The 21,390-nt window shown below is 62.9% G+C and overlaps 3 protein-coding genes across 11 annotated transcripts; 2 read left to right on the top strand and 1 right to left on the bottom strand.

The window, feature by feature from the left end:
• Window positions 1-4,285: 4,285 nt before the first annotated feature.
• On the top strand, window positions 4,286-9,935 carry DOC2A (double C2 domain alpha). 2 transcript variants are annotated; one of them, XM_045072539.1, is made up of 11 exons: window positions 4,286-4,490; window positions 5,194-5,475; window positions 5,813-5,892; window positions 6,082-6,156; window positions 6,279-6,388; window positions 8,088-8,214; window positions 8,310-8,369; window positions 8,447-8,610; window positions 8,714-8,795; window positions 8,876-8,972; window positions 9,083-9,935. In XM_045072539.1, exons 2-11 carry the CDS (start codon window positions 5,211-5,213, stop codon window positions 9,232-9,234), a joined length of 1,212 nt encoding a protein of 403 aa, XP_044928474.1. In that variant the 5' UTR covers window positions 4,286-4,490; window positions 5,194-5,210; the 3' UTR covers window positions 9,235-9,935. The 2 variants fall into 2 exon arrangements, with proteins under 2 accessions (XP_044928474.1, XP_004773991.1); XM_004773934.3 differs by lacking the exon at window positions 4,286-4,490 and adding an exon at window positions 4,534-4,925.
• Window positions 9,625-17,230, bottom strand: INO80E (INO80 complex subunit E). 7 transcript variants are annotated; one of them, XM_004773938.3, is made up of 8 exons: window positions 17,094-17,230; window positions 16,858-16,928; window positions 16,645-16,697; window positions 14,326-14,404; window positions 14,125-14,236; window positions 13,637-13,753; window positions 10,757-10,890; window positions 9,625-10,067 (listed from the first exon to the last, which is right to left on the bottom strand). In XM_004773938.3, exons 1-7 carry the CDS (start codon window positions 17,172-17,174, stop codon window positions 10,762-10,764), a joined length of 642 nt encoding a protein of 213 aa, XP_004773995.1. In that variant the 5' UTR covers window positions 17,175-17,230; the 3' UTR covers window positions 9,625-10,067; window positions 10,757-10,761. The 7 variants fall into 7 exon arrangements, with proteins under 7 accessions (XP_004773995.1, XP_012901982.1, XP_004773992.1 ...); XM_013046528.2 differs by having other exon boundaries at window positions 10,757-10,849; XM_004773937.3 differs by lacking the exon at window positions 9,625-10,067 and adding an exon at window positions 10,093-10,214.
• Window positions 17,231-17,802: 572 nt separating this feature from the next.
• Window positions 17,803-20,547, top strand: HIRIP3 (HIRA interacting protein 3). Of its 2 annotated transcripts, none has more exons than XM_045072538.1 (7): window positions 17,803-17,935; window positions 18,013-18,133; window positions 18,266-18,380; window positions 18,614-19,482; window positions 19,721-19,889; window positions 19,972-20,070; window positions 20,155-20,547. In XM_045072538.1, exons 1-7 carry the CDS (start codon window positions 17,871-17,873, stop codon window positions 20,316-20,318), a joined length of 1,602 nt encoding a protein of 533 aa, XP_044928473.1. In that variant the 5' UTR covers window positions 17,803-17,870; the 3' UTR covers window positions 20,319-20,547. The 2 variants fall into 2 exon arrangements, with proteins under 2 accessions (XP_044928473.1, XP_044928471.1); XM_045072536.1 differs by having other exon boundaries at window positions 18,614-19,620.
• The last annotated feature ends 843 nt before the right edge of the window (window positions 20,548-21,390 follow it).

Genomic DNA, 21,390 nt, shown 5'->3' with positions numbered 1-21,390 from the left:
CTGATTGGCAGACGGGCCTGTCCGTCACCGATGTGTCCCGCCCCCCCCCAGTCCAAGGACACTTCAGGGTCTTCTTGGTTTGACTACACAGATGCCTGTTGGACAGTCTCTGCCAGTGCGGGCTCTGTGACTTCCCCCAAGCCAGGCACGTGTCCGTGGCGTGTTGGGGGGTGGGGGTGTCTTCCGTCCCGTGAGGGAGGCGCCCTCCTCCCCTGGATCCCCACTCCTCTTTCTTGCCCTCGGGCTTCCCTCTGTGTCCTCACAGTAGCCCGCGGTCAGGTGGGTCCTGGCTCTGCTCAGCTTCTATTTCCTAAACGACGAAGCTCAGGGAGGAGAAAATGGGCGGAGAGGAGGCACAGGCTGACGTCTGACGTCCAGGGGTGTCCTGGCGGCCTCTCTCCCCTACCCTGCTCTCTCTTCTAAGAAAGAAAGTGACTTACCCAAAGTCCTGGCCCCCGTTTAGCCAGGAGAAGGGCTCCAGAGCCTTAAGTCACGGGAGTAGATCCTGGCGTCTCCTCACCCGCTCTCCACCAGAAAAGACCTTTTTGACACTGACAGTGAAGTAAATGTATTGCGTTCCTGCTCTGTGCCGGGCTCCATTTGTGGCCTAGATAGGAATCACCAGGGCTTGGTCCCTGCCCTCAGGGATCACAGGGGAAAGAACTCTTGGGTGCACATTCGGGTAGAGACAGATGTGATGTCTCCGCTTCTGTTCTTCAACCCCTTCCGACCTGGCTCTGACCTTACCACTCCACTGAAGCCACTTTTGCCAAGTCTAACAATGACCTCTTAACTTGCCGAAACTGATGGTTAGTGTTTTTCATTCCATCCGTCTCGTCTCGCAGCAGAACCGTGCCCTTGCCTCTCGGTGTGAGAGCCGTGCTCGCCCATTTTCAGGGTTCTACCTTCTCCAGCCGGCTCAGCCTTGGACCTTTCCTTCTGTCTATATTCTCTCCCCCTAGGTGATCTCATTCAGTCTCCTGGCTTTAAATACCATCTATATGCTGGTGACTCACAAATGTATATTTCCAGCCTAGTCCTCCCCTCTGAGCTCCAGACTCCTCTACCCAACTTCCTGCTTCGTGTCTCTCTATGTCCAAAACCATCTCCAACTCAAGAGATCACACATGGGCCTCTCGGTTCTCCCATTCCGAACTGGGCTCCTGCTTTCCATTGCCGCAAATGGGTCTCCCCGTTCCTTGAGCCAGGAGTCACCTTAAGCCCCCACCCCCACCCCCACCCCCGCCGCAGACAGAGCAATCATCAAGCCCTGGTGGCTCAGTTCCAACATAAACCTCAAATCCGTCCTCCACTGCTGCCCACTCTTCCCAGCCAAGCCCAGGCCTCCCCTGGTACTTTCGACAGCCTGTGGACTGGTGGACTCCTCTCCATTCACTCCTCCTTTGGGGAGAACAAACCAGAACACTCGGATCCCCTACTTAAACCCTCCAACGGTTTCCTGCGGTGCCCGTGTGTTATGAACTTCTTGCCCTGACCTGCAAGACTCTTGCCCAGCCCCCTCCACCCACCAACTTGAGCTCTTGCACGACTCCCCTCTCTCAGCACACTCCAGGCTTTGCACACACCTGTGCCTAGGACACGCTTGCCACCACCCATGAATGGGTCAGCTTCTCCTATCTTCTGAGTCTCAGCTGAGCCCACACTTTGCGCAGGAAGGGAACTCCCGCGGCCTTCGGATCATGCCCTGTCCATCTCACTGCTTTGAAGTTGTCTGTGTCTTTGTCTTGTTTCTCCTACAAGGCTGTGAAGATCACTGCTCTTGGTCATAGACTTGCACCAAAGTATACAGTAGGAGTCCAATAAATGCTTATCGGCTGAATGGATGGATGAAAAACTTTCCACCTGTGGACAAGCCGGGGCTAAGCGCTGTCTGCTATTTGCCCGGTAACTGGCTTGAAGTCCCGCTTCATGCTCTCCTTGCCACCACCAAGGTGAAGCGTGGTGTTGGACCTGAGCTAAGCTATGAGCAGGCAGCAGCCCATGAGGCAGGATTTCTTGGCCAGGTTTCTTCCCCGACTCCCGCAGGTCCAAGTCCACCTCTTGGCAGACCCACCAGCTCTGGTCCTGGACTGAGGGGGGGGTCTCCCTTGGTCCTGCCTCCCCTCTCATCTGGATAGCCCCAAAGGAAACCTGATGATTGCCTTTAAATAGATACTATTTTAAAGTATTCTTTTGAATGGGGAACAGAGGCAAATGGTACAAAATTCAAAGTGTACAAAAGCATAGAATATAAGTCTTTCCTATTCCTGCCCTACCCTACCCCCCAGCAATCTCCTTGGAGCTTGGTTACCACTTTCTTGGGCAGTCTTCCAGGGATAAGTTAAGCCCACAAAAAAACCAAACTCGTATGAACTCTTTTCTCCCCCTTCCATTCATACTGTTCTGTGCCTTACTCTTTTAGATTAAGCTGAGATCGGGAAGACGACTCTATATACGAGTGTGCCTACAAGCATGAGGGCCTCTCTCTCTTTCATCAGATGAAACTGGGTCAGAACGGATTGAACCGACCCCCCCCCCCACCTTGTGGACGTTAAAGTTGTTTCCAGTCTTTTGTCATTGCAAACGGGCTGCCTTTAAGAATCCTGAACTTCAATTATTTTGCTCATGGGCCAGCATATCCGTAGGATAAAATCCTACAAGTAAAATTTCTGGGTCAAAGAGTCTGTGTATTTGCCATCTTGGTATCTACAGTCAGAAGGGTCTCCGCAGAGGTGGTGCCCATTTCCCCACAGCGTTGTGTGCATTGTGTGTTAACAGATGCTTTGAGTTTTGTCATCTGGTCGGTGATGAGTGCTATCTCAGCTTGGTTTGACTTTGCATTTCTCTCGCTTTTTAAAAAAAAATCGTTTATTTTTAAAAAATACACATATTTCTCTCTTAACCACTTGCAAGCATACAGTTCCGTGGTGTTAAGTACATTCACATTATTGTGCAACCACACTTCTCTTACTTTTAAGTCACAAAACTTCAAGATGCCAATTTAGGGCTAGGCCCAGCTTGGGGGAGCCTCCCAGGCACTCCCTCGTGGTGGGGGACACAGAAGTGTAAACAGGAGGGAGAACTGAGCCTAAGGGAGCACATTGGAAACTAGGGGATTGGTGTGGGGATGCTCCAGGAAGGCTTCTAGGAAGAGGTGACCCAGGATGACCACCCGGAAGGAAGGGAAGCTCTTCCAGGCCTGGGAGGTCCAGGGAGCCAAGGTCCAGAGGCCTCGGGGGATCCAGGTGTGTTCTAGGAACTGCAACTAAAATTCCTGCCAGACAGCCCGGGATCGGATAGAAGTCAGGGTCTTGCGGGGCAGAGGGTTTGGGACAAAGAGGAGCAAGGATCCCAGGCTGGAGTTTGACAGGCGGGTGGCAGGGTTCAGGTGGGAAAGGGCAGACTGTGAGCGACCTAGCTGCAGGGCTCCGGGGCATTCGGAAGGAAGTCCGACGCCCCGCCCCACCTGATGAACAGAACTGGAGATGGCAGGGGGTGGGCTGAGGGAGGGGGGATTCCCAAGGGTGATGCCAGTCCTGAGGAGGGGACCCGGGCCCTTGGGGTCTGGGTTGGGCCACAGGAGAGGCGCCTCAACAGCTACAGAGAAGAGGCGTGGGGGAAGCCGCAGCCTCGGACCTGTCCCCTCCCTCTGACTGTGAGGTTCCCCAGCAGGGCTCGGAGACCCCCAAGTCCCAGACCGGCGTGCCCGGGAGGATCCGATCCCCGCCGCCCGCCCACCCCGGGATCACTGCGGATCTCTAAGCCCCGCCCCTAAGGACGGGGGAGGGAGAGGCCCGACAACCTTCTCCCTCCCCCGCGCCCTCTCCGTGGGGGAGGGGCGTGAGGATGCGCGGGGGGCGGAGGAGGAGGGGGAGGAGGAGGAGGAGGGGGAGGAGCGGCGTCGCCATGGCAACCAGGCGGGTGGTCCGGCCCCGCGGACCCGGGAGGGAAGCGGGAGGACCGCGGAGGAGGGAGGCGCCGCGGGCTCGGCGCGGGGGCAGGGGCGGGGGCCCGGGGTCTCCGGGGAGCTGGGGAGCCCCGGGCCCTTCTGGCCGCTGGTTCCCGGGTGTCGGCGAGTGTGTGCACGCGAAGTTCTCCGCCTGGGTTAGTGGCTGTGTGCGAGCGTGCGCACGTGGGCGCAGGCGTGTGCGCGGGAGTGCCAGTGGGTGGGGGTGGGTGTGCCCTCGCGGGCCGCGCGGACTGGGCCGGGCGGGCGCCGGCGGGAGAGTCCCGCCCCCTCCCCAGCCTCCGGCCGCCCCTCCCCGCCCCCCGCCGCCGGCGCCGCGGCCGCCTCGCCCGCACCGCGCTCACCCCCGCCTCCCGCACTTTCTCCTGCTCTCCCTCCCTCCCTCCCTCTTCGGCGCTCCGAGCCGGACTCCGCGCTCTTCTCGCTGGCCGCCGCGGGAGTCGCCGGCCGCCACCGCCCAGCCCGCACCTGCCGCCGCCCCCCCCCCCCAGGGCCTGGGCACCTGTTGGAGGCACAGACACAGGTGCAGAGGGCTGGGCCGCCGGGGGCGTGAGGGGGAGGGAGGGCGCGCGCGGTCGCCTGGGAGCCCCCGGGGGGGGGGGGTTAGGTCCCTGGAGGCTGCAATTTCTGGCGCCTCTTGGAGAGCCGGTCTCAAGAGGAGGCATCCGAGGCAGGGGTCCGCCCGAGGGGCTGGCTACAGGGTGGGGGGGACCCCGGCAGGCTGGCAGGTAGGCAGACAGATCCTGGGGCTGAATGAAGGGCCAGTGGGCCGTGGAAGCCTGGAGGGGTGGGTATCGCGCGGACCAGACAGGCTCCTGGTGCGGACGGACGGACACAGCCCAAGACCGGCAGAGGAGGGGGCCTGCGGGGCTGCTTCAGAGATGGCAGGGCCCAGGGGCAGACGGCGTCCCGGGATGAGGGGCAGGGGCTGGGAGGATGGCATCGGCACTGTCCAAAGGTATGTGGGTCTGGCCGGCGGTGGGGACCAGGACCCATCTGGGGAGTGGGCTGGGGACCCCGTCCTGGTGCAGCACAGCTGGGGGTCTGGGGCCCCCCCCACTGGCCCAGACTGCCCACCCCCTCCTCTCCCGGCACACCTGGGAAGGGAAGCCAGGGAGGGCCCCACCCCCTGGGGAGGTCACCATCTGGCCCTCAGCCAGCTGCCAGCAGGTAGGGAGGAGGAGTCCCCCTGGGGCTCACGCTCTCTGGATCGTCTGGCCCCGCAGCCCAGGGTGCTTGCTGCATGAGGGCCCGCAGAGGCGACCGCATGACCATCAACATCCAGGAGCACATGGCCATCAACGTGTGCCCCGGGCCCATCCGGCCCATCAGGCAGATCTCAGACTACTTCCCCCGCCTGGGACCAGGACCCGAAGGCGGGGGCAGGGATTTCAGGGAGGCCCCTGCCCGCCTTGCGCCTCTGGCTCTGGCCCCGCCTGCAGCCCTTCTTGGGGCCACCACGCCTGAGGACGGAGCCGAGGTGGACAGCTACGACTCGGATGATACCAGTGAGTCTGGGGGAGGGCAGGACCCCGGGGGGGGGGGTTTGGGGGGCGCTGGGGCCCCGCTGGGCGTGCTGGGGGAGGCAGGCTCTGCCTCCGCAGCTGCAGGCAGTGTGGAGATGACAGCTTCAGAAAGGCTCAATATTCAATATTTCTGCTGAGACACTCAACCACCCACACAGCCCCTTGCGGCCCAGCCAGGGACCCAGACGCTCGTGTGCACGCGCGCGCGCACACACACACACAGGCCGGCAGACACCTTCCCCAGCCGCCGGCCCACTGGTCTCACGCACACACACCTGTCTTTACACACTGACTCACGCCAGTCTTCCCGCTTCTGCAGCCGCGCTGGGCATGCTGGAGTTTGACCTTCTCTACGACCAGGCCTCCTGCACCCTGCACTGTAGCATCCTTAGAGCCAAGGTAGGTATCCAGGCCTCCCCAGCCCGTTTCCGGGTCCCCAGGTTGGGCCCCCCCCCCTCCTCCTGGCCCCTGTGCCCCAGCACCCTTCTTCTTGACTCTCTGCACCCCGAGGATCCACTCTGCAGGGTGGGGGGGGGGCAGACAGGGCTGGGAGCTCGCAGCCCTCTTCCCCGCCCCCCTCCCTTGCAGGGCCTCAAGCCCATGGATTTCAATGGTCTGGCCGATCCCTATGTCAAGCTGCACCTGCTGCCTGGGGCCTGCAAGGTAACGGCCTCTTCTGTCCCTCAGCCGGACCTGGCTGGTGGATCTGTCCCCAGCCTGCCCCCGCCTTCAGCCTCTGAGGGTCTGGGGGACGTGTCCTGAGAACCGTCTTCTCCACACCTCAGGCCAATAAGCTCAAAACAAAGACTCAGAGGAACACGCTGAATCCCGTGTGGAACGAGGATCTGACGTACAGTGGGATCACAGACCAGGACATCACCCACAAGGTGCTCAGGTGAGGGCTCCGTGGTCCCTGCTCCCCGGGGTCCCAGCTCAGCGCCTCCTCCGAGGGCTGTCATTGCCACTTCCTTTGGTTGATCTGCCTCCCATTAAGGCCCTCTCACATGCCCTGGAGCAGTCACTGGCCCCCCAGTTCCTCTTCTTTGGCAGCAGGAAAATGTTTCCTGGCATTCCTGCCCTCCCAAGAATCTCCTCCTCCTGTTGCTCCAAGAGAAGACTGCCCACTCACTTGCAGACCTGCAGACCGGTCAGGCTCAAGACTCCTGACCTTGGCCTGTTGCGTCTCTTCCCTGGAGAGTGCTCCCCACTGTGCCTCCTCCTGGAAGCTTTCCCTGGTTGCCGAGAGCCCTCCTCATAGCCCCTGACAGGTCAGACCTATGTAGCAGAGGTCTGCCCGTGCGGTTTCCTGTGCCCCCACCAACAGCCAGTGCCAGGGAGTCAAGTCTTCAGGGACCGGAAACTTGCTCCATGGTCCCAGGAGGTGGAGCTGTGGGGCTTGTGGTCCCTCACCGGATGGAGGGGCTCCACAGGGCAGGCTTGTGAGGCCTTTAGCTGTGTTCTTGGCAAAGGGGAAGTGGGTGGGGGGGGGAGGGTTGGCATTGGGGGCCTCTGGGGGTGTGGTCAAGCTGGGTTTTAGAGATCACCCTGCTGGCTGTGAGGCCAACTGGGGGTTCAGGAGGAGTGGGAGAAGACAGAGGCAGACCCCAGGAAGTCTGGCTCATCTTTCAGATGTGAGTGCAGGAGGCCTGAGCAGCTGAGTACTCACCGGGGCCCGGCCCGGGGCTATGCACTACGACATTCATTTCCCTTGATTCCGATAGGTATAGGGGCTGGGTACTGATAGCTCTGTTTGGTAGATGGGAATTGAGGCACAGGGAGGTTAAGTGACTTAGCCAAGGTCACACGGCAGCTAGTAGGTGGCAGAGGTGGGAAATGAACAGCTCTCGGTGACAGTTTCTCAAGACTGTCAGGACAGAAGGGAGCACGGGAAGCTGCAGAAGGGACGGACAGAACTCAAGGCAATCGTGTCTTCAAGGTTTTATGAGAGAAAGAGCTTGCGAGAGCTTGCGAGAGCACACTAGCAGGGGGAGAGGGAGAAGCAGGGAGCCGATGGCGGGCTCGATCCCAGGCCCCCGGGATCAGGACCTGAGCCGAAGGCAGCGGCCTAACCCACGGAGCCACCCAGGCGCCCCGGAAGCGATCATTTCGTGATCGCTGGGCTCACGTGCCTCTCCCCGCTGGTTCCCTGCTGCACGCAGACAAGGACAGGAGTGCCAGAGTGTGGGATCCTCTTCCGACCGCCCAGGGCTCCTCCAGGAGCTTCTAGCGCTTGCACACTGTCACCCACACCTCCAGTGCCAGCTCCGGGCACCATGTTCAGTTGGGTCCCGTCCCCAGGCTCCGAACAGAGGCAGCGGAGGGTGGGGGCCCTCGGGATTTGTGAGGGCTTTCTGCAGGAGCTGCTCAGGTTCCAGTGGACCAGGGCTGGCCTGGGAAGCCGGAGAGGGGGGCAGAGGACGGGGCGAGTGACAGCCCCTAGCACGCTCCAGGCCGGCCGCTCCCGCACAGCCCGGGAAACGGGGGCGGTGTGGAGGGTTTGGGGCAGAGCGGGGACTGGCTTCAGGCGCTCAGGGTTGGGTGGGAGGGCCTTCCTACCCGACCCAGCGGACCCTGAGCCTGCAGTTCCCTGCCAGGATCTCCGTCTGTGACGAGGACAAGCTGAGCCACAACGAGTTCATCGGGGAGATCCGAGTGCCCCTCCGCCGCCTCAAGCCTTCGCAGAAGAAACATTTTAACATCTGCCTGGAGCGCCAGGTCCCGGTCTGTGTGGGGGCTGGTCTGGGGTGTTGGGGGGGGGTGGAGGGCGGTGGCCCCGGGGAGGCCAGGTTTCCAGAACCTTCTCTCGGTCCCCGCAGCTGGCTTCCCCATCCTCCATGTCAGCGGCTCTGAGGGGCATCTCCTGCTACCTGAAGGAGGTGAGGTGCCTCCCCGGGCGGCAGGTGTGGGTGGGTGGCGGCGCGGCTTCAGGCTGAGCCCCGAGTCTGTCCCGCAGCTGGAGCAGGCCGAGCAGGGGCCCGGGCTGCTGGAAGAGCGCGGCCGCATCCTGCTGAGTCTCAGCTACAGCTCTCGGCGCCGGGGCCTGCTGGTGGGCATCGTGCGCTGCGCCCACCTGGCCGCCATGGACGTCAACGGCTACTCGGACCCCTACGTCAAGACGTGAGCCCGCCGCCCGGCCCTGGAGCCTCACCCCTGCGCCAGCCTCCCTGGGGGCCCAGCAGCCCCTGACCCACCTGCTCCCCCGCCCCACCTTCCTCCGCAGGTACCTGAGGCCTGACGTGGATAAGAAATCCAAGCACAAAACGTGTGTGAAGAAGAAGACTCTCAATCCAGAATTTAATGAGGTGAGCAGGGCAGGGCCCAGAAACTGGGGCTGGGGGTGGGGCCTGGGGCCTGACCGAATGTGTGGCCTGCTCTGCCCCAGGACTTCTTCTACGAGATGGAGCTCTCCACTCTGGCCACCAAGACCCTGGAAGTCACAGTCTGGGACTATGACATCGGAAAGTCCAACGACTTCATCGGTGAGGGAGAAGCGTGCCGGGTGGGGGCTGATGGGGGGGTGCAGGGGAAGGGGGGTGTCTGGCCGAGAGCCCAGCCCTGAAGGTGCCTGCCGCTGCGTGTCACCTCCCAGGCGGCGTGTCTCTGGGGCCTGGGGCCCGGGGCGAGGCCCGGAAGCACTGGAGCGACTGTCTGCAGCAGCCGGACGCAGCCCTGGAGCGCTGGCACACCCTGACCAGCGAGCTGCCCCCTGCCGCCGGGGCCCTGCCCTCCGCCTCCGCCTGAGCGCACGGCCCCTGCCCGGCACGGGCCCTGTGGGGCCGGAACCCCACCTTCGCACGAGTGTGTTGCACGTTTACACGGGGTGGACGCCCCGCCCCCCACTACCTGTCTTCTTTTCGTGAGCGTCTGCGTGACCGTGGGTCTGTCTGTCTCGTGAGGGACCGTGGCGATCTGTGTTCACATATGCAAACTTCCTCCTGCCTGACTCGCTCCCACGCAAATATGCAAACACCTTCCCGTGTGCGCCCACGGGGGCTGTCGCGCGTCCCTCCTGCCTCTCCAGGCTGCCCCGGCCCCCTCGGCCCACAGGGAGGGGGTCGGATTCGGGGGGGTTCGGAGGAGGAGACAGTCTCCAAAAAAGAGAAGGGCAAAAAACCCCACAAAAAACAAAACCACAAACAAAGAGCCGCTCCTTTAATACAGAATCCTCGTTAAAAACCAACCAACCTAGCCCTGTACAGCTGCCCTTTTAAATGGGGAGACCACGGCGGGCTCTCTGCCTGTCCCAGCGCGGGCAGATGCCCGTGGCCACTCATTTGAAGAACCGTCCCCGGCTGGGGCCGGGATGGGAGGGTGGGGCCTCTGCCTTGCCCCACAGGGACCCACCTCTCTGGGGGGGGGACATTCGTGCATGTTTACGCCTCTTCTGATTGTGTCAGCGGCCGCCGCATGGCAACTGGACGCCAATAAACGTCTCTGCGGAAGTGGGGGGCTCGCGTGCTGACTCCGGGCACAGGGCGGGCGCCGGGCCAGAGCGCGCGTCACTCCGGGATGTCGATCACCAGGTCGTCGTCCCCGTCCAGGGCGTCGTCCCCGCTGCCCGCGTCGCTGAACATCTGCCGAGGGACGGCGCTCAGGATCGTGGGGGGCGGCATCTTGGGGGGGGGCAAGGGGGCCAGGGCCGCCCCCACCCCGGCCCCAGAACCCCGGCCCGGGAAGGTCAGCGGCCCTCCCACGGGGCAGTTGGGGGGTCCCACGGCCATCTGCAGCAGGGGGAAGAAACAGAGGGAGGGCTAGTCAGGGAGGCACAGGACCTCTGGGAGGCTGGCGGGGCCTCTTCCCGCAGCCCTGGGGGATAGGGAAGGGGCGAAGGCTCAGGCCGGGCCAGCCAGTGCTGGGATCGGGATCGGGGCCCTGCCTCCCCTCAGCCCCTCGAGTCTCAACCCAGCGAGTGCCTGTAGGTGAGGGGTGGTGATGGAGGCGGTGATGAGCGGGGTGGCGGGGGTGGGGGGGTCTCACAGGACACCGGGAGGGGAAGGCTGGGCCGCCCTCTCCAGGGAGGCACCTCTGCTACCCTGTGAGAGCACTGGGGGCCGGTCAGAGCCGGCCTGCAGCGCCCGCCTAGGACCCCACTTGGCAGCACTGGCCGCCTCTCCCTTCTACTTGAGGACTCCCTGGGGAGGTGGAGGGGGTCCTGGGTCTGCCCCGCCCGCCAGGTGAGGCCCCTACCTCTTCTATCTTGGACGGGCCCCTCCTTGGGATCCCCGCAGCCACCGGCCTAGGCCAGGCCCTCTTCTCGGCTCACCTGGACTACGGTACCAGTCTCCTAACTGGACTCCCTGCCTTCAGCCTCTCCCAGAGCCAGCTCCTCCTCCACACTGCGGCCCGAGCGCGCTCTCTAAAACACAGACCTGAGCGCGTCACTCCTCCACTCCAGGCCTAGGCGGGAAGGCGCACCTGAGAACAGGCCAGTCCCTCCACCTGGAGTGTCCTTTCTAGTTACCCAAAGTCTTGCTTTGTCCCCTGAGGCTGGGAAGTGGCCTCTGTCCGGCCCAGCCCTCCAGCCCCCGCCTCCTGCTAGGTGTGAGTCCCCCCAGACCCCAAGAGAGCTCTTTGGCCCCAACTGGGAACCTGCTACGTGCCAGGTGGTGGCCACTGCTAAAGGTCAGAGACCACCCTGGGAGGGAGAGGGGGGCACAGCCAGAGGAGGAATCCGAGACTTGCAAATTAAGACCCTGAGCCACAGGCCTGCTGGGTTCCCACCAGGCTGTCTGTCTTTGCCCTGGGGCCGCTTTCACACCTTCCGCCCTCACAGCCTCAGGCCTGCCTCTCCAGGAGCCCCCAGCCCTGCTGCTGTCCTTGGGGTGGTGGCAGGCCAGTGCCTCCAGGTACAAGAGTCAGCCAGGACCAGTGACAGACAGGAGGCCCAGCTCCATGAGGGCAGCCCCTCTTCTCTGGCGACAATCCACCCTGCCTGGCCTTCGCCAACAGTTTCTGCCTGACCAGGAGCAGCTCCCGTGGAGCCCCAGGCACTGGGCTGTGTGTTTGGTCTCCCTGAACTCACTTTGTTCTACCCCCACCCCACCCCACCCCACAGAGAAGAAAGCGGAGTCTTGGAAGGGAAAATGAGCTGCCCAAGGTCCCACGGGGAGTGTGTGGAGGACTCAGGCCCACTCCGACCGAGGCCCAGGCCCTTAACAGAGCCCTCCTGTCTTCACGGCTGTCCCTTGTCTCCTCAGACCAAGCCACCCAGGAACTTCAGTGACCCCCACCCCTTTATAAGGACCTCCTGGCTCCGGGCACCCGGGCGTCCGTGACGCCTCCCTTGCCCCCTTCTCCGCCCCCAGTCCTGCCCCAACAATACTTCTGCCATGTCCCGGTCTTCCTTCCACTCCTGTTAAGCCTGAAATGTCCAAATCTCCTCTCCCCTGGGCTCACATGGGACCTCTTCTTTGAGGCCTTCCCCGGTGTCCCCGTTCCTGCACCGCAGCACGTGACCTGGGCCCCTCTCTCCACCAACCACACTTTCCCTCCTCGATGGCCACAGCCCCGCTGCCCGTCCTCTGGACACCTCGCAGTGCCACACCGCCCCCAGGCCTCTCCTGCACCCAGCACCCATGCCAGGCATCACAGCCCCTGGCCTGCCGCACCAACCCGGCTCTACAGGCCAGAAGCAAACCCCTCCCGGGCAGAGTGCAGGGCCAAGGTCACACAGGGGGTAAGAGGCAGCGCTGGGCTCTGAACTCCAGAACCCGCACTCCTCACCACCACAAACATGACCTCCCAATGTGCCTCCAACTCGGTCTACCCAGCTTGAAAGCTGCCCTGTCCAGTCCCAATTCCACTTTGACTCGGAGCTGGAAGGGGGCTGTGCCGCCCGAGCCCTCACCTCTCCCGGGGCTCAGCGCAGGCCTCTTCCCGGCTCCGTCCGCGGTGACCCCCAATCACGCAGCTCCGCGGAGGACTTCAAAACATGCACCCCACGAGCCCCAGGCTCCTGGTGTCTCACTGGCCTTTCCGGACTGCATGTCCCAATGTGTCTTCCCTCCCAAAGCTGCGCGCCCCGCGTCTCAGAGCGCGGCCACCCCACTCCTTCCGTTGCTCAGGCCCAAACCCTGCAGCTGCCCCGGGCGTCGTGCCTTCCCGCAGCCCGCGCTAGCCTTCCCGAGGCTCCATCTTTGAAATCGGTGCTCCCCACCTGCTCCCTGTGGGGCCCTCCCCAGAGGTCCCCCGACTTCCACTCTGACCAGGCGCCTCCCTGGTCCCGTTCTCTGCACAGTGGTCAGTCCCGTAAGGCAGAGCGGACTCCTCTGTGCCTGACCTTCTGCGACGGTTCCCCCGTTTCATTCATAGAACAAGCAAAGTTTCTGCGACACGGAGAGGGCGCTCCACGACCGCCCCTGGTTCTCTCTCTGACCTGCTCACCACCGCGCCCCAAACCCCTCCCTTGCCAACTACCACACTGGCCTCCGTCCTGGTGGCCCTCCTCGAGGCCTCTGCGCTGCCTGCTCTCCCCGAAACGCCTGTTCACGGAGCCAGGGGTCATTTCTCATTTCTTTGAAGCCTCTGACCCAGGGACGTCCCCGACTGCGCCCCCCAAAACACCGGCACCTATCTACTCTGGAGCTCCCCCGCCCCCTCTACCTGGCCCCACTTCTCAGCCCCGACACCCACTTATCTTGTCTGCTTCCACCTCTCTTGCTAGCATGGGGGCTCTGTGACGGCGGGGCTGCCTCCTCTGCAGAACCTAGAACAGTGCCTGGCACGCAGCACGCGTTCCCAAAATACTGGTTCGTTACACGCTGTTTGGTTACTCAGTTACAGACACAGGAGACCTGGAGGGTCCCAGAGACCTGGCTCAAGGTCACATGGCTTTTAACTGGTGCAGCCTTGCCCCCAGCTGCCATGGCTCTGCCCGTGCTCTGGGGCCGCCCGGCATCACAGAGCACACGGTCTTCACTCGGGGGTGCCCCAAGGCTGGTCCCGGCCTTGTTCTTCTCCACGTCAAACCTGGGGGCCAGGACGTTTCTGACCCTCCCCTCGGTGCCTAGCCCTGGCTTGGGCCCCCGGCAGCCCCACATCGATCCTTGGAAGTTCCTCGACGGGCCCCAGCCCGTCCTGAGCCTCCCTCGGCTGGTGGTCGTCCTGCCCTCCGGCCCCTCCCTGACATCCCCCAGCAGGGTACCTTGAGTTTCCGGGGCAGGCGGGGCCGTTTCTCCCGCTTGGGCCTCAGGGGGCTGGGCTCGGGCAGCTGCAGGGCCAGGTAGTCAGAAGGGAATGGGGGGTAGGGGGGGGACGCCAGCTGCAGGCGGGAGTGGGGGATGGAGATGGGAAATGGAGCGGATGGGGGGGGCGCAAACAGGAGGAGGAATGGAAAAACAAGAGGTGGTGATGAGTGTGGCTGCTGAGAACGGAGGGGGAGGGGACAGCAGCAGGACCGTGTCCTGAGCTCCGCTCTCCTCGGTCGCGCCTGTCCCCCATTCCTACACCAGAGAGAAGTGGGCAGCCCCGACGCACACCCCTCAGATGGACGCTGGCTGGCCACACCCGGGCAGGCGTCCCCGGAGTCGGGCCGGCCTCCTGCTGAGGCCTGTCTGCCCGCCGATGCCCGCCGATGCCCACCTCGCTCCCAGGCGCTTCGGTTACCGCCTCCCAGCCCTGACCGCAACTCACCGAGCTCAGGTACGGGGAGGAGGCCGTGGAGGCCTGAAGGGGAAACCCCGCTGGAGGAGGCAGGGAGAGGCTGGAGGGGGAGGGGGCGCCCCCCAGCGGAGGGCTTCTCTTCCTGGAGAAAGGACAGGGGATGGGGCGGGGGTCAGAGGCAGCTCTGCGGCCGGTGCCCCCCGCCCCAGGAGGAGGATGGCTGCTTCTCACCTCTTAGGGGCCGGCGTGTCTGACAGCTTGGGCGTTCCCTCGGTCTCGCTGTTATCTGAAGATGCGGTGGCATCGGAGTCTGTGGGGGGAGGGCTGGTCAGAGAGGGCTGGGGGCTCTGGCCTACCCGAGAGGTGCTACCTCAACTCTGTGGAAGGGCCCGGGGCGCCGACGTGCTCTTCTGGGGAGGCCCCCAGCCTCCTGAGACGTCCTCGACAACGGACTTCCTGGCTGGACTCCCTCAGGACACATCTGTCAAGCACTTAACTGCGTGCTAGGCTCTGGACAGTTCACTGCTGCTCTGTGTTCCCAACCATCTGAGGAGGAGGGTGAGGGCATCACGTCCTCTTCCAGATGAGGTCACCGAGGCTCAGAGTCGGGCGAACAGCTGGGACTTGAAACCCCATCTCTGGCCACTTCTGCCACGCTCCCTTATGAGCCTCTCAAGCTGCCTTCAGGCCCTGCCTCCGCTCCACTCCCCAGGTCCAGGGTCTGGCTAAGCTGCCCCTCACACCTGTCCTATGTTTATCCGCTGCTCCTCATCCCAACGACCACCGGCTCGGGCCACCATCTCCCAGTCGCCGGCTCAGCAGTCTCCTCTCTCCTGCCACCCACTGTCCATGCGAAGTCCAGAACCATCTATCTGGAAAGCTGATCCCCGCCTTCCTGGTGACAGCCCCGACTCCCCGCGAGCCTTCAGAGGGCTTCTTAATCTGGTCTCAACCTACCTTTCTGGTCTCTTGACCGAACCGGCCTCTTTCTTCACATCATTCCCTCTAAAAACAAATTTATCTCCCAGTTCCTCACCTCTATCTAGAAAACCCATGGTTCATTTCGTAAACAACTGATACCCAGGACATAGGCGGTCCCCAGTCTCTCTGCTCAGATCCTCAGAATTAAACACCGCCTCTCCGAGAAGTCTTCCAGAATCCCTTCCGGCTCAGTTACTTGCTGGCTCTTCCCAAAACTCTCCGCTCTCACTTGTCGGGGCTCTCCTCACACTGCGCTAAGATGTGTCTTGTGTGGGTGTCTCCCTGACCAGACGGTGGGTTTTTCCAGGCTACGCGTTGTGGTTTACGTCTCTGGCTCTCACTCAAGATTTACCCCACTCTGACCATGAATGTGCTGTTTTTCTCATGGCTCCTGTCCTCACGTCCCCCTCAAACGGGAAGTCACCTGGAAGACCTTAGGGAAGGCATCGGCAGGCAGTGAGGAGCAAGGCTAAAAGCCAAACAGTGTGCCTTGACCTACATGAGCGGGCTTCCGGCCTATTTCTCTGGCCCCACCCATCACCCACCATCCCACTGTACATAAACTCATGGCCACTGGATATTCCAATAAACGTTATTTACAAAAACAAGCCTGCTGACTCCGCTCCAGACCAGTGTTTAAAGGCACCGTGGAGAGAGGTGACCGTATGCGTCATGGGTTATGAGGACCCCAGGCTGGAATCAGTCTAAAAACCACCAGAACAAATGACATACGATGACCTTAACGTTTCATTCTCTTGTCTCCTTAGCAAGGATGCCAGCGGGACCTTCGTCTGACACGATGAGAAGTGCTCAAAGCAAAGCCGCCTTCCACGCTTCAGCCCTTCTGCTCTGCAGACAGCTCGGTCCCTTCTCACCTCGGGGCGTCTACACTGGCCATTCCCGCTCCCTGCACATCTCTCACTTGTATCTTCACAAGATGGGTTTCTGCTTCTTACCGAGGTCCCGGCTCAAACTTTCTTTCCCGAGAAAGGCTTTCCTGGAGCTCTCTACTGATACGGTCCCTGCTTTTGCCTCGCCTGCCAACTAAAAACGGCTTTTAAGTTTTTAAAAGTGGGGTGAGGGCAGTGGACTCAAAGGAAAAACACTACTTAGGACATGTGGAGATCACGTGAAATTCAAAGTCCAGTGTCCGTAAATAACGCTTCACTGAAGCACGCCTGTGCTCATGTATTTGCACATCCCCTGTGGCTACTTCTGCAGTGCACAGCAGCCCTGGGTAGTTGCCAGCGCTCTGCGAAGCCTGAAGTAGATCTTTACCTGGCCCTTTACAGACGAAGTCTACCCAGCCCTGCTCTACTCCGATCGCTACCACACGACCCTGATTTTACTCCTTTCAAATCTAAGATCCTATTTCTTTGCTGTCCTCGTCCCCCGGCCGGAACGCAGGTTCCCCTGCAGCCCCGTGCAAGGCGACCCGTGCTCCAGGGAAGGGAGCGGCGGTGAGGGGCAGGGAGGGCTCGCAGCCCCGGAGCCCGTAAGGAGGGGCCCGCGAAGCTTGCTGAAGGGCCGGGCGCCTCGGCCCGCACCGCGGTTCCGTGCCCCGCTCACCCGAAGAATCTTCATCCACGTTCTCGTACTGCAGAAGGCGGTCTAGGAGGAAACTAGGGAAGAGGCGGGGGGCAAGAGCGTTCGTCCCCGGCGCAGCCCGTCCCCCGGCCCTGCCCCTCCCAGCCGGCCCGCGGGGTCCGCTCCCCGCCCCAAGCCCCAGTTCCCAGGAGCCCCGCCGCGCGCACACGTCCCCCTCCCCCCGCCGCGCCCCACCTCTTGTCCCGGGACACCTTCAGCAACTTCCTCTGCGCCTTCCTCAGCTCCTCCTGGAAGCACTCGTGTTCCTGTATCACAGGCGAGGTGGACGCTGAGCCAGGGGCCATCGGAAAGGGGCCCGGAGCCCGGCGCCCGCGCACTCCCGCTCCCCGCTCCCTCACGCGTGGGCGCCCCGGGGTCCTACCAGCCCCGGCCCCGGCCCCGGCCCCACCACCTCTCATCCCAGCGCTCACGTAGATGAGGAACTTGAGCTTCCGCTTCAGGTTCCGGTACTTCTTCTTGTAGTCCACTTCGCCGTCCGCCGGCCCGTTCATGACCCGCCCCGCGGGCAGCGCCCCGCAGCGATCGCGCGTCCCGCTGCCCAGAGCCTGCGCGGCGCGGCCTCTCACGCCCCCGCTTCCGGAGACTCCGTCAGGCCGGGTCCGCCGGGACTACAACTCCCAGCGTACCCCGCGCCCAAAGGCTCTCCACCGCAAGGGCTGCCCTCTCAGGAACGCCGGGACAAGAAAGGAGCTTCCGGGGGCTGCGCGGAAGATGGCGCCGCAGCGACGCGATGATGTCATGAAGATGGCGGACGCCGCAGGTCCCTTTCCGGAGTCCGGAGGAGCTTAGCCGTCGCAAGGCGCGGCTTCCCCCAGGGAGTCCGAGTTTTCAGGCGAGGATATCCGGTCCCATCTGCCTTTCGAAGTCGCGGCGGCCTCCCGAGTGCCCGCGACCGCGGACGGAGGCCGTGTCGCGGACTGATGACGTTCAGCCGAGGCGGTCTCTAACGAGAGCTTTGAAAGAAACGCGTGGCCCTGCGGAGCGGGAGGAGCCGCGGACGCCTCCAACCGCTCGAGGCGAGCAAGCTCCGTCCGGTCCGGTGCCCGGCCCGAGCGACCCGCGGCCGACCCCCAACGGCCCCGCCCTCACGGCGCCGCGGCCCCGCGAGTGCGCAGGCTCCTGTCCCACGCGGTGACGGAGGCCGAGGAGACAAAAAGGCGGGAGCCGCCAGTCCCGGGCGGAGCAAAATGGCGCGGGAGCACGAGATGCGGGCGTTCCTCCGCGGCTTCTTCCGAGGCCGCCCGGACCTCAGGTGCGCTGGGGGCCGGGGCGGCGGGGGGAGCGGGCGGGGCCGGGCCGGGCACGCCGCGGTGACCCGTGTCTCCGCAGCGCGCTCACGCACTCCGTCGTGCGGCGCGGGTTCCTGGCGCACGCGGGCCGCGCCCACCTGGAGCCCGCCGAGAAGCAGGCGCTGAAGCGGCTGGTGGAGCAGGAGCTGCTCCAAGCGCAGGTGCGGGCGCGCGAGCCCGGGCCGGGGGGCGGGGCCGGGGCGGAGGGGGCGGGGCCGGGGCTGGGGGGCGGGGATGGGGCGGGGCCGGGGCGGGGCCGCGGACTCGGCGGTGTTTTGCTCGCGCGCGCACAGGTGGATGAAGCGGGCGCCGGGGAAGAGAGGCCGGATCTGGCCGAGGAGGCGAAGGGGCCGCCCGCCCCCAGCCGTGGCCGCGGGAGGAAGAGGTTCCGTTTCAGTTCGGAGTCAGGTCAGTGCCTTCCGCGTCGTGGGTCCATGGAGGCAGCATGTCCCGTGCGTGGATTCGTGCCCGGGCCCTCGAGGAGGGCACGGGGCCGCGGCGTCAGGACCCGGGAACGGGGCGGACTGATGGATGGCGCGGTTTCCCGTTGCCCTTCCTCCACCGGCCCGAGGCCAGCGACCCTCCGTGGAGGGAGCGGCACGGGCGGAACCGTCCCAGCATCCTGTCCCTCCACGTCCCAGAGCCCAGCTCTGCAGCCTCCAGTCCAGACCGGTCCGGCCCGTCAGCACAGAATGGGATGGCGGCCCACGTCCGCCCGGCCGAGGACGAGAGGCCAAAGCGAGCCTCAACGAAAGCCACTGAGGAGAGCGGTGATGAGGAAGAGCCGCAGAGGGCACCGGCTGCCCAGGCTGCGTTGGAGAAGGCGGCGGCCCGGGAGAGCGGTGAGGACGAGGAAGGGGGCTCTGCCGGGACAAGGGAGGTCTCCCCGGTCGACGGCGGCGAGGAAGAGGAGGAAGAGGCGGGGGCGTCTCCAGGCGGGATTAGGAAGGGAGCCGTGACCACGAGTAAGCAGGCGCCCGGCACAACCTCAGCTGACGGCGAGCAGGCCAGGGACCCCGAGGACAGTGAGGAGGAACCGGTCCAGACCAGGAAGAAGGCGGAGGGAAAGAAAGTCGCTAGAAGCCACCAGGCAAGGGAAAAGGACAGTGAGGACGAGGACCCCCTGGCCAGGAAGACAGACAGCAGCGAGGAAGAGGAGGGAAACTGGAAAGCTGGAGCCCGGGGCAGCGGGGGGAAAAGGTCACCTTGGGAGGAGAGGAGCTCTAAGCAGAAGAGCAGAACAGCAGGTCTGCCGGGACACTCGGAGGACAGACAGGGGCCAAAGGAAACAGCGGCAGCGGGCCGCGGGGATGACAGCGGGGGGGATGTCGAGCCCCGGGTGCACAGCAAGAGAAAGGACCGAGCCTCACGGAAGCGTGGGAAAAGGCAGCGCGGAGGCGGCGAGGATGGGGCAGACGGCCGGAGAAAGCTGCAGCCGGTTCCTGAAGGCGCTGGAACGACCGCCAAAGCGGGCAGTATCCGCGGAGAGGCGAGCGACTCGGGGAGCGAGGTGAGCCCCAGTGAGGCAGAGGGTAGCCCCGAGCGGGAGAGGGAGAACCCCTCTTTCAGGAAGGGCTCCAGGAAAGGCAGGACACGAAGCTCCTCCTCCTCTTCCACGGATGGCAGCCCGGAACCCAAAGGCAGGAAGGTGAGGGTGACAGTGGGGCAGGAGGCCACCTTTAGGGAGGAGGGAGACCGTGACTCAAGTCCAGAAGGTCTGGCCTGCAGCCGCGGTCTTTCTCCGGCAGGCTGGCTCCGGTCGCCGCGGTGAGGACCACCCGGCTGTGATGAGGCTGAAGCGCTACATTCGGGCCTGCGGTGCCCACCGCAACTACAAGAAGCTGCTGGGCCCCTGCCGCTCACACAAGGAGCGCCTCAGTGTCCTCCGGGCAGAGCTGGAAGCCCTGGGCATGAAGGGTGAGGCCGGGTATGCCCTGGGGCTGCAGGAGAGGGCCTGGGCGGCTCGGGAAGAGAGGGTCACCAGCCTCTTCTGCCCCAGGTAACCCTTCCTTAGAGAAGTGCCGGGCCCTGAAGGAGCAGCGGGAGGAGGCGGCCGAGGTGGCCTCCTTGGACGTCACGAACATCATTAGTGGTTCAGGTGAGGGGTTTCCTCTTACTGTCCAAGAGATGAGGCTTGGATTTTCTCAGACAATTCATTTGCTTTTCCTGCCCCGCAATCCAGGCCGACCACGTAGACGCACGGCTTGGAACCCTTCAAGAGAAGCAGACACCCCAGGGGAGCTATACTGCCGGACTTTGGGCTCAGAGGATGAGCAGCCCCGGGCCCCACCCCCAGACTGGTCACATATGCGCGGCATCATCAGCAGTGACGGAGAGAGTAACTGAGCCCCTCCGCTTCCCCGGGGGGCTCTCCACTGGTAGAAAGCAGACACAGCACCCACAACCCCCGTGCCAATGTGTGTCTGCAGAGCAGAAGCTGCTTTCTTCAAAGAAGACTTTGCACTCCCAGGGACACAAGTTTTGGGGTCCTGTTTCTCATGTCCTCAGTTTAAGGGGTTTACAGGGGTTTATTTTTTGACTCAATAAAGGAGTTGTTTGAATCACTTCATCAAAAGTGGTCACCACTTGGGGTGCCTGGCTGGCTCAGAGGAGCACGTGACTCTTGATCTTGGGGTCTCTGACACTGGGGTGTAGAGAGGACTTAAAATTTCAAAACCAGTCCAAACCAAAACGACCCCCCCCCCCACTCCCTGTACTGTGAGTCAGGAAGGCGAGTAACTAATGTCCCCACCCCAGTTTGGTTCCTTTATTGACCCCAAGTTCTCCAAATGAAGGCCAAGCCCCCAGCCCCTGCCGTCTAGTCGCCCACCAGGCTCTTATCAGAAAGGAATGTGGCTCCTCCCTCCCTTTCTCTGGCCGGACCAGCAGGGCCCTCATCATCCTGCTTTCAAGCTGTGTGACATGCCCAGCTGGGGAGAGTGAAAATCTGGCCTTAAGAAAAATGTGAAAAAACACAGTGAAATGACTTGGGGACAGCCGGTGTTTACACCTTCCTTCTCCTCATCTGGAAATAGCCACTTAGTCTCTGGGCCAATTCTTTTCACCTTAAAGGAGTGGGTACAGGACGTAGACCTAACCAATCTGAGTACCGCAGGCCTCTGCCTACAGACTGAGCCACTGAAGTCACTTTAGGGCTTTGCCGGCATTCTCACTGCTGAGACGGCTGCTAACATGTAGGCCTGGAGCCCGTGTGTGAACGTGAACCTTCTGAAGATCTTTGAATCCCAAAGCAAAGGGAAGTAGAAGCCAGAAGACTGATGAATTCCTTTAAAGCTCTGGATCCAGCCATGCCCAAAGTCATTAAAACCACTGAAATTTTCAGTTACACAGCCCAATAAATTCCCTTTTTAAAGACAAGTAACAATATGACCTCCCGCCGAACAGTCCTTAATCCACA

The sequence above is a fragment of the Mustela putorius genome, unplaced genomic scaffold, assembly GCF_011764305.1.
Source record: "Mustela putorius furo isolate JIRA1106 unplaced genomic scaffold, ASM1176430v1.1 tig00004039_pilon_pilon_pilon, whole genome shotgun sequence".
In the NCBI taxonomy this organism is placed as follows: Eukaryota; Metazoa; Chordata; class Mammalia; order Carnivora; family Mustelidae; genus Mustela; species Mustela putorius.
This window is presented reverse-complemented; position numbering and strand designations above follow the sequence as displayed.

Coding starts and splice junctions, on each gene's coding strand:
- HIRIP3 (XM_045072536.1), top strand. CDS start 17,871: ATGGCGCGGGAGCACGAGATGCGGGCGTTCCTCCGCGGCTTCTTCCGA. Junction 18,381..18,613: donor CCGTTTCAGTTCGGAGTCAG/GTCAGTGCCTTC, acceptor TCCACGTCCCAG/AGCCCAGCTCTGCAGCCTCC. Junction 19,621..19,720: donor CGGAACCCAAAGGCAGGAAG/GTGAGGGTGACA, acceptor TTTCTCCGGCAG/GCTGGCTCCGGTCGCCGCGG.
- DOC2A (XM_004773934.3), top strand. CDS start 4,904: ATGGCATCGGCACTGTCCAAAG. Junction 4,926..5,193: donor GGCATCGGCACTGTCCAAAG/GTATGTGGGTCT, acceptor CTGGCCCCGCAG/CCCAGGGTGCTTGCTGCATG. Junction 6,389..8,087: donor ATCACCCACAAGGTGCTCAG/GTGAGGGCTCCG, acceptor GTTCCCTGCCAG/GATCTCCGTCTGTGACGAGG.
- INO80E (XM_004773935.3), bottom strand. CDS start 17,174: ATGAACGGGCCGGCGGACGGCGAAGTGGACTACAAGAAGAAGTACCGG. Junction 16,929..17,093: donor AGCTCAAGTTCCTCATCTAC/GTGAGCGCTGGG, acceptor CCTGTGATACAG/GAACACGAGTGCTTCCAGGA. Junction 16,698..16,857: donor AAGGTGTCCCGGGACAAGAG/GTGGGGCGCGGC, acceptor CCTCTTCCCTAG/TTTCCTCCTAGACCGCCTTC.